General features: G+C 35.9%; 1 protein-coding gene across 1 annotated transcript in view; it reads left to right on the forward strand.

The window, feature by feature from the left end:
• LOC149820230 (threonine--tRNA ligase, mitochondrial 1-like) overlaps window positions 1-10,968 on the forward strand; it is a 74,482-nt gene extending 63,514 nt beyond the window's left edge. Inside the window, exons 17-21 of the mRNA XM_089983789.1 lie at window positions 4,581-4,673; window positions 4,750-4,971; window positions 7,972-8,043; window positions 10,236-10,307; window positions 10,565-10,968. Coding sequence (XP_089839915.1) covers window positions 4,581-4,673; window positions 4,750-4,971; window positions 7,972-8,043; window positions 10,236-10,307; window positions 10,565-10,705 — 600 coding nt within the window. The 3' untranslated portion in view covers window positions 10,706-10,968. The remainder of the gene's footprint in view (window positions 1-4,580; window positions 4,674-4,749; window positions 4,972-7,971; window positions 8,044-10,235; window positions 10,308-10,564) is intronic.
• Window positions 10,969-11,206: the final 238 nt, after the last annotated feature.

Here is an 11,206-nt window from a genome sequence, read left to right on the forward strand (position 1 = left end):
AAGATAGAATTGGGAAAAATTGAAAAATGGAATTGATTTAAAAGTTGGAATTTCAAGATGAAATCCGAATCCAATATCTGGATTCTGAATAGAGTTCAAAGTTGGATTTTGAATTTAGGATCTGAAATGGGAACTTGATTTGAAATCAGGAATGAAATGGAATTGGCTTTTGGAATTAAAGTGGAATCGGATTCAAGATTTAGAATCCACAATGGAATTGGGATCTGAAGTTTTGAATGAAATTGAATCCGAGGCTTGGAATCCAAGATGGTATTTGGATCTGTAATCTGAGATTCAAGATAGAGCTGAACTCTGGGTCCTAAGATGGAATTGGATCTGAGGTCCAAAGTAGAATTGGATTCTGGATCCTAGAATGGATTTGGATCTGAAGTCTGAGATCCAATGTAGAATTGGGTCCTGGATCCTAAGAATTGGAATTTGGATCTGAATCTAAGATCCAATGGTAGAATGAGGATGTGAAATCCCTTTATCATCTAAGGGTTGCTTTCTATAGGATTTTCGGTCCAGGAAGCAGATCGGGCAAGGCCATATGAGGGGAGATCTCTACTTCATGAACTCTTTAAATCTTCCTTCAAAATCTTTTTGTAATTATATTCAAGATAAAGATATTGAATCTTGGCATAAAAGACTTGAACATCGAAGCTATTCAAAGATGTATCTCTTCCCTTGTGGGGATTTTTTTTGTAATTAAAAAGATGTCATTTGCAAAGATTCTATTCTTGAAAAGATGAAATCTATTCCATTTCCTAATAAAAGCTTTATTTCTAAAAAAACCTTTTGAATTAATGCATTCGGATGTATGCGGACTTTTTTCGGCCATATCAAAAGGGGGCTACTTATATTATGTTACATTTGTTGATGATTTCACTAGATATGTGTGGGCTTACTTCCTCAATTTCAAGTTCGATGTATTTATCTTATGTAAAGAATTTCATATGATTGTTAAAAATCAATTTCAAAACAATATTTTCATTTTTAGATCCGACTCGGGTGGTGAATATTTGTCTAATAAATTTCAAAATTATTTAAAACAAAATAAAATTTGTCATAAAAATCTTGCCCTAGAACTCCTCAACAAAATAGATTAACCGAAAGAAAGCATAGGTACATTATGGAAAATGCTAGGACCCTACTTATTTCTTAAGATAGTCTAAATTGTTTTTTGGGCCGAAGTTGTTGTAACATCAACTTATTTGATAAATAGAATTCCATCATCATCTTTACAAAATATTTCTCCATATGAAAAACTATTTAAAAGGACACCCGAATTTTTGGTTGCAAGTGCTTTGTTCTCTTATATAAGAAAGATAAGTTATCTCCAAAAGCCATTGAATGTATCTTCATTGGTTATGAAAAAAACCAAAAGGCTATAGTTGCTTTGATTTTAAGAATAATAAACTTTATGTTTCTAAAGATGTGACCTTAGAAAATGAAAATGGGCTTGATAAATATAAGGAGAAAGAGGAAGTAGAGTATATGTTTTTATTTGATCTCTTACCAAGAGAAGTTAATTCTTGTGATATTTCTTTGAACGATAATGAAGAAAACTTAGTTGGTGATGATAATGAGCATTCTAATGATGAGAATGTCGAATCACCATTAAGTAATGACGATGTTGAAAAACCTATACAAATATATACCCGGCATGAACAAAAATCTTCAAGTGCTTTAGAAAAATAAACACATGACTCTACTATGGAAGGAGCCTCACTTAGAAGATCTAGTCGTGTCTCTATTCCACCAAGTAGGTTTATATCTTATGACGCTTTGACTATAGGAAATATTTAATAGATTTACACTCCTATTATGAACCATCACATTGTAATGAAGCAAAAAACATTTCAGATTGGGTTGAAACGATGAATGTAGAATTAGATGCCCTTAATAAAACCATAATTTGGGAAGTAGTTACATTACCCTTAGGAAAGAAAACCATAGGTTTGTAGATGGTTTTTTAAGGTCAAAGCCTAGAGTGATAGAAACCTTAGCAAGATATAAAGCTAGGTTAGTGGCCAAAGCATATTCTCAGGAATACGAAATTGACTATGAAAAAACCTTTGCAGCAGTAGCTAGAACGATTAGTGTTAGGACTCTCACAGTCGTTGCATCTATTAAAAAATGACCCATATATCAACTCGATGTTAAAAATGTGTTTCTCATTGTAGAATTAAATGAGGTTTATATGGATCCTCCGTTGGGATTTGGTGTTGAAAAAGGTAAAACTCTTATACTTAAAATGACCTTGTATGGTCTTAAGCAACCTCCTAAAGCCTTATATGATAGATTTAGTAACGTTATGTCTCATATGAGTTTTCATTCTTGCTATACTAACACTGTTTTTTTTGTCAAAAATACATGTTCTAAGGTTATACTTTTATTGTATGTAGATGACATGATAATAACTAGAAGTGACAACAAAGAGTTATTGATATTATAAATGTTTTAAAAGAAAATTTTGATATGTTTGATTTGGGCTTGATATTTCTTAGGTATTGAAACTGCTTACTCTCCTAGAGTATATTCTTTCTCAAATGAAGCTTGTTGCTGATATTTGTGCTAAGTTTGACATTTCAGATGATAATAAAGTAGAAACCCCTAAAGTGATTAATGCAAAATTAAGGCTTAAAAATGAGACTCTTCTTGAAGATCCTATACCTTATCAGCAACTAATTAGGTCACTCACTTGTCTATTACCATACCAAATATAGCTCATGCAGTGCACTCCGTCAGTCAATTTCATCATGTTCCAACCATTGTTACCATTGTTCACATGAATGTTGTATTAAGAACTGTCAGATATATAAAGAACTCTATAACCAAGGACTTTTCTTATCTTCATCCTCTTCCTTAGATTTATTTGCTTATATTGGTGCTGATTGGGGATGAAATCCCAATGTTAGAGTCTCAACTATGGGTTTTTGTGTTTTCTTAGGAGATTCTCTAATTTCGTAGAGATGCAAGAAGCAATAAAAAGTATCTTTGTCTTCAACTGAAGTTGAATATCATGCGATAACTACGATAACAGTGGAGCTTGTGTGGCTATGAAATCTTCTTAGCAACATGGGAGTAATCAATTCAAAACCTTCGAAGATGTGTTGCGATAATAAGAGTGCAATCTACATTGCGAGCAACCACACATTCCATGAGCGAATTAAATACATTGAGATGGATTGTCATTATGTACGTAATAAGTATCTGAGAGGAACTATTGAGTTGTCGTATGTTACATCGGAGTACCAACTTGCAAATTTTTTCACCAAAGTTCTTCCTGTACCTTCGTTTATCTTTTTCCTTAACAAACTTTCGGTAACTTCACCATAAGTGTGAGGGAGGGAGGTATTAATATATATATATATATATTCTGTTATGTACAATTTTGTAATAGGTAATGCGCTATAGGTGCATTTTAGTCATTTTACATCATGTAATAGGGATTGTCCATTAGAAACAAATTTTTCCCTTTTTATTATTTTTTATTATTCTTTTGTCTTTCTTCCCATTGTCATGGGCTCTATGGTCTTTTGACTATAGTCATTAGGGGCTCCCCACCGGTCATAAATATGACTCTTGGAAGCTCCCAACGATTCTATTGAGAGCTCCCGTATGACCTCTCTCTCTTGTATGCGTATAAATAGGGTTTTTTTTTCCCTTCGTTCTTTAATGCTTTTGCTTAAGCATTTCATCAATAAAGTCTATATTTTTTATATTTTGTTATTGTCCCATAGTGGACTTGTGCATGTGCACTTTGTGTTTATGATCTTATAAGACCTTAGCGGCTCGTGTTTTTGTGTTTCCACATTGATCATTACAGCAAGTCCATTGAGTACTTGGCAACTGCAACTAACAACCTCAAAGAACATTACAATGCCCACAACTGATGTGCACCTGCATGTTCTATTGGTTCAAGTTGAAAACTCAGGATTAGGCGTGTTGTTCCCTGCTCCCTCTCTCTCATTTATACTTGGTTCAACTACTTCTCACTGTATATTAGAACTCATTAAATCGTGATTGCATCATTATGCTTAATAAGAGGAATGAGGGAAGAGAACATAGCAAGGTAAGTTGGAAGGGGGGAAAAGGTTTCGAAGAGGCATCTGTTCCCATGTAATGGTCAATCATTCTCGACTGAATCGAGCTGGATAAGTGTGTATGTGCATGCGCATATGGATGTTTATGTAAATTCCTCCATAATGCATTCTAAGATTCTTTACATTCCTAGAGTACAAATAACATATTTAATATGCTTCCTATGAGATTATTAAAATTACCAAAAATTGAAATCGTAGCGTTTCAAACTTTATTTGGAGTAATGTTTATTGCATTTCCATCCAGTTTGTTGTAGGTGATATTCTTCATGAACTTTCTTAAATGAGCGTTATGTGGCTGTTTTCTTTCTGTTTGGGGAACATTATATCTGTGATCATGTTTTGGTCACTAATGTATAAGGGGAAATATCTCTAGGTAAATCAAATGGTATTGATTGCAAGTAATTTGATCTTCATGGCTTTAGCTTCCTGTTCAATCAGCTATGTAACTAGTCCATTAGATTTTGTTTTCAGATCAATGAAGGTGATGGTGCGTTCTATGGGCCAAAAATTGATATTGGTGTTTTTGATGCTCTTAAGAGGAAATTTCAGTGTGCGACACTTCAGGTCTGTCTATCACCTGTTTTAGTTGTTTTTTGTAGTTATATGCCACTACTGAACTTGAAATTCTCTCTGTTGGCAGCTGGACTTCCAGCTTCCTTCTCGTTTCAACTTATCATACTCAGCTGAAGATGAAGCTAAAAGGGAGCGTCCTGTTATGATACACAGGGCTGTCCTTGGATCTGTTGAGCGCATGCTTGCAATACTTTTAGAACACTATAAAGGCAAATGGCCATTCTGGTTAAGTCCTCGGCAAGCAATTGTCTGTCCTGTCTCAGAGAAGTCTCAGTCTTACGCAATACAGGTTCGAAACTTGCTGAAATGCTTAATTGAAACATCTTCATTTCACTTTGTGAGTTACTGAGTGGAATGAACAGATTGATTAGCCGACTTATATTTATTTAAAAGCTTGTTGCTTGTCTTGCTCTGTCATGTGATTTCTGAAGCATTCTTTTCTGGTGACTCGATTGTTTAGTGATGGAACTGGTACTTTGAGTAATTTAGATAAATTGTGCACAACCACTTCTTCTAGGGCTTCACAATATATGGTTGTGATAGTGGTGCCAGTTTAGTGTATATGAAAGAAAATAAAAAGGTCGAGAAATTCTGTTCCAAGGGCTGCTTTTGTATGTGTCAGGACCCACTCTACTACATTGATTGAGATACTAAAGGGCTTCACTTGTCTGGTAGGAGCAGTTAGTGCATGTCACCTTGTGTTGGGGATGTTGCAAATTCAAAACCCAATGGTACGGTGGTATAACTGGTGGGGGGGTCTGCCTAACCCCTGCTTGCCTATCCAAAAAAAATACTATGCAGCTAGGTTTGTCTTATGTGAAACACATGCCATAATGCTATGCCCTATGTGGTTCTGTATTCCTGAGTAATATTTGCTGATGTAGAAGTTGAACCTCTGAAAATGCCACACATGTACTGTAAGAATAAGCATGTTTCACCTAATGGGGATGTTTCCTTGGGAAATTTATTTGTGATGTAGTTTGTTATGAACTACATGTACGTAAATATGAATGGTTGAAATGGCACCTAAGTGCTCATTCATCTGTAGTTATTGTTCAGAATTTACTGTGTTAGGAGCCTTTACAATGTTAATGGATGTGCTAAATGTTAGGAACCATTTGGGTCTAACCCACCATGCTAATCAATATTGTCAATGCTTATGATTGCCTAGAAGATAAAGAGAAATAATGGGGAGTAGTTAGATGGCAAGTAGATCATTCTACTATTTTGTAAATGAATATTCTTAGCAAGTATCGGGAGTAGCATTAGTTCTGTCCAACTCACTAATATCCTTAAGTGTTAAGTTCAAATTTGTCATCTACATATTGGCACCAAACAAAGCATGTTGGAACACATTTAAAGCTCAAACTTTTTTAGTTGTTAACTTGGAAAATTCCCTCTCTTTGGCACATTGTGGAAGTTTTATGAAAAAAAGTAAGAAATTATCTGGAACATTTGATCTATTGCCCTCTTTTCATTTGCCATATGGTACAAGGCATCTCTGAATACTCCCTAAACTTGATAAACTGAAACTTTGCTTTGGAGATAACTGCATTTATGAATCAGGCCAGTGCCTGATATGGAGCAGTCTAATAAAGACCTTTTGGCATGGTTTTTATTATGTTTTTTTTCAAAACAGTTGGTTTGTTATTGTGATGGCCTTTTGACTAGAATTGGTTTTCTTCACTAGATGGTGCCTCTGGTTGAAAAAATGCCTCCTACCATATCACTTGTTCAATCATTTTCTTAGAATCTAGGACTGCATGAATAGCTTGGATGCTTTGGTCAGATGGAAAAGTTGGGAAGTCCTTGCCCTTCTCTTCTATCCTTGATGTTGCATGTGGACCATACTCATCTAGAATTAATTTTGTAATTGATTAAAAAGTATTAAAATTTTCCATCTCGTTGTGCAAAAATGTCAATTTAAAAGCCTTAGAAGAAAGTGTTCACATTATATGCAGTGGCGCTGACAGCCACCCATCTTGGCATTTCTCGAGATGGGCATGGTCTTCATCTCAAGAAATGTTGAGATGGGTGGCTGTCAGCAGCGGCAGCGGCGCTGCATAAAAAATGCCTTCTAAGAAAAATATAGATTTTTATGATTAATTGGTTCACTCAATAGAGGGATTTCAATTGATTGTACTTTTTTTGGTACTGATTTTGTCAAATTTTTTAATTATTCCTGTGTACACAAGTGAAAGATCCTTTTTTAGTTTTTGTTTATCATATTTTTATTATTGCTAAAACATGATTTTATGTACTATGTTTTTTTAGAAGAAAGGTCAGACAAGCTCTGCAAGTGTGCTAGGGGTGGCAATCGGGTCGGGTTGGCGTGTCAGCATACCTCAACCCGAACCCGACCCGTTTATTAAACGGGTCGGCTGTGGCAAACACTAACCCGACCCATTTAATAAACGGGTAACCCGACATGACCCGCCAACCCGTTTAATAAATGGGTTGGGTCGGGAAAACAGGTTGGCGGGTAGCGGGCAGGTTGGCGGATCGGGTTGGTGGGCGGGTTGGCGGACGGGTTGGTGGGTCAGGTTGGCGGACGGGTTGGTGGGTCAGGTTGGCGGACGGGTTGGCGGGTTGACCCACCCGCCTAACCCGTTTATTAAACGGGTCAGCCGGGTTGGCGGGTTGGCATACCCCGAACCCGACCCGTTTAATAAACGGGTTAGGCGGGTCGACCCGTTTATTAAACAGGTTGGCTTAAGCCCAATCCGAACCCGCCTAAGAGGCGGGTTGGCGGGTCGGGTCAGGTTTTGCCACCCCTAAAGTGTGCAACTGTTTATGCATCCAAATGTATAACTTAGAGACCTTTCAGTCAATATATCATGCATAATTGCATATACTTTATTTAGATAATAAACTTTATTTTGGAATATCTTATATACTGTGCATATGGTGTACTGTTAGAGAAGCTTTCATTTGAAGAATTCTGATATCTAAAATTTGGGAAAAAAGATACTTCTTCAGAACCTTCTTTCGGTCTTGGTTGTTTTTCATTCTCGAACTTCATTTCAAGGCTTGGCTACTGTGCTTGAGGCTCTATCTAGACAATCTGTGTTATCCTTTTCATCATATTTAATCAATTTTATTTGTATGATTTGTATAATAAATTTCTTGGTAAGTTAAAGCTTCTATGACTACTAGTGTTTAACAGATTATGCTGAGACCTGTCTAACAATTTATCCATTTCCTTCATTAGAATATTTCACTGATTTTGTGTCACGTTATTGTGTCCAAAAATAAAATATTAACTTCATATTGTCATTTTTCTGTGCAGGTTAGAGACCAGATACATAAGGCTGGTTATCATGTAGATGTTGATACAACTGACAGAAAGATACAAAAGAAGGTAGTTGCTTATATTGATTTTGAAATTTTATATCCCTAAAATAACACTTGAAAAACACTTTATTCTATATAAGTCTACAGAGTTTGGTTTGATATCTTCGTTATATGCATAAAAGTACTCGAGTTATGTGTTGTCATGAGTTTCATTTGTACAAATGCCAGTTAGGAGTTCAATTTGTTTAAATTAGTCAATTGACCTACAGCATCTAGTTAAACTTTACATATATAAAGAGAAAAAAAATCATTGAAGCACTTAAACATTTTGAAAGTAAACCATCAACCATCTCGTGCATGTAAGAAACTAACATGTAATGTATGATGTAATTCATCAAATGTATGATACAGCCCAGTCCTGCCTCCCGAAACAGTTAATTTTTTTTTTTAAAAGCCCAGTCCTAGCCCAGCTCTGATTCCATATGAAATAGATTTTTATCCATTTTTGTAGCCCAGCCCAGCCTTGACTGCAGCAAATAGTTTGATTCGTCCATATGAAATAGATTTTTATTTATAATTATAGCCATTTTTTATTTTATCTCAAAAAAATTTTTTTTCGGGGGCGCTGCCCCCAAAGCCCTGTCTATCACACAAATTTTTTTTTTGCTGCACCCCTGTTTGCCCCCCCCCCCCCCCCCCCCCCTCACATGAATCCTAGCTACACCACTGTGTATGATATATTGTGGTATGTCTACATTGCTAGATAGCTTTCATTATTCATGCTGGAATTGATAATTGAATGATAGCACATCATCCTCATAATCATATCATTTCTTCTTTCTTAGCCTCATGTGATATGATGTATTAGTTGCTCTCTTCCCTTGGTGCTTGTTGATCTTTAATTCTGATTGCCTCCAATTACCATCTTCTTTAAGCATTGCAAGCTTCTCTTGCTGCTAGCTTTGAGAATGTCAATATTGCCTATACAGCCTATGTTGATTAGGTTGAAACATTGTTTCCATCTCCTCTCTGTCTCTCTCTTTCTGTGTTTTTGTCAGATTGATCATTTGGGTTATACCTTCCCTCAAGGGAAAAAAGATAAATTTTGTTATACCTAAATTTTCAATTTAAATATCAAATTAAGCTTATTATATGACTAAAGTTTCCAAATAAAAGATTAATGAACACAAAAATACAGAGCCACTTTTATGTATGTAGTCAGCTGAATTTCCTTTCACGTCCACTTGCAGTATGTGTTGGTTTACTATGCATATTACAAATTGTGTCAAAGCTTTAGCATGCTCGACTCACCTGTTCAATCACATCAACCATGGTTTTCTTCTGTTGCCATATAAAGAAATTTACTTTCGGTGGCAGCCACTAGGAAATGGGAAGGGTTTGTCATCATGCCAGCCTCATAAGAAAACCCTTCGCACAAAATCTATAGTAGCATCTTAGTACACTAAACCTTTTTTTCTAGGTGATGCACATTATGTCTTTGCATAAATATTGTATTTGTAACATTTAAAGAGTGGCTTTATTTTTGGTATTCATAATTAGCATGTTAGTTCACTTTAAAGTTACTTTCTTTCTAGGTTGTCCCTGTCTGAATTTTAAATTCCTTTTCCTTTTGCCCTTTGCTCATAATTCAAACGTTTTATGGCAACCATTTAGGTCCAAACTTATCCTGTTACTCAACAGATTGCTTATCATACTGAACGTGGGATTTGTTAACTGTGAATTGTGCATTGAAATCTGCAAAATATGACCATATCCCCCTATTTCTGGAGCTAAAACAGTTCTCTACGTTGGATAACTCTTCTTTTATAGTGCTGATACCACCATTAAATCTAATTTCAAGGGTTCTCTGCGGCCAGGCAGCCATTGTTTAGCGATTGAGTGGCTGTAGGCCACCAGTGCAAATTATTACTTTTAGGCACTTCTAGCATTGCAAATATCATCTTGTATTGCTTATCCAAAAAAATATAATCTTGTATACCTGACCCACATGAAGTTCAGGCCAGTCGACTTTTTGGCTTGTGAGGGCAAGTGATAAAAATGAGGGTGGTCCATTTACTTAATTGATTGAGGAATTGTAAATCAGCATCGAAGTGTTTGATCTCATGATTTCTTGTTATATCTGCTTTACCAGTGATTTTAGGTGGCATCTGGTTGTGGATTTTCCATTACTTGAATTGGCTTTCCTATTGGAATCCCGAAAGGATGCCATACATAATCTTTTCTTATTCTCTTCTATAGGTACGAGAAGCTCAACTGGCACAATACAATTACATACTGGTTGTTGGGGAGGAGGAGGCAAACACTGGAATGGTTAGTCTGATATTTAATTTTTTCTTATTTTGAAGTAGATCTGATTGTGCGGCTACAGCATAGTTACTATGTCTGCCGATTTCACCAGGTGAAAAAGTTATATAGATCAGGAAAATCTAACTTCTAGTCTAGATAGTGTCAGAAATGATTTACTGGTGCTATATTCGTGAACACTAATACATTGATTTGGCTACAGTTCTAAGCAATCATATGGGTAATGCAGGTGCTAATTCATTTTTGTTGTTCCGTGTATTCAGGTCAGCGTTCGTGTAAGGGACAAAGCTGATCATTTTGTAAGGAGCGTGGATGGTGTTCTTTCACATTTCAGGGAAGAGACTTTGCGTCATTCAATTCATAGCCTGGACTGGGACGTTGTGGTGGATCAAAATGGTCATTGATGTTAATCCTCCTTTTGGATGTTTGTTCTCCATTTCGTGTTTCAAATTATTCTTTGTAAGGATTTTTGAGGACCCAATATTTTCTGTTACCACTAATTAAAGAAATGCCCAGTATCAGTTATATGGCACTCACTCTTTTCATATTGCTACACTTTACGTTGACACCTCATGGGTCAAAGAGGAACATTTGCTTGCATCCAGATTTCTGGCTCATAAGACAAAAGTAATCATATGGACAAAATTATTTATTTGTTCTCCTTAAAGTGTGCATCCTGTTGCATTTCCTGGCCATTTTTTGCTTTTTCTTTGATCTCAAAGTTGGTTTGTTAGAACATTTCTTTATTGCCAAAGTCTCGTGGCTGGTCGACTAGAGAGCCAACTGGGAGAATATTGTTGCTTGTGTTCCTCATAGTATTTGATCTCCTTGAAGGATTGTGCTATGTTGGGAACTGGTTGATCAGTATATTTTGGATAAGAAAAATTTTCAAATTTGTGTTCATA

Source organism: Nuphar pumila, chromosome 12 (assembly GCF_984573655.1).
Source record: "Nuphar pumila chromosome 12, dmNupPumi1.hap1.1, whole genome shotgun sequence".
Lineage (NCBI taxonomy): Eukaryota > Viridiplantae > Streptophyta > Magnoliopsida > Nymphaeales > Nymphaeaceae > Nuphar > Nuphar pumila.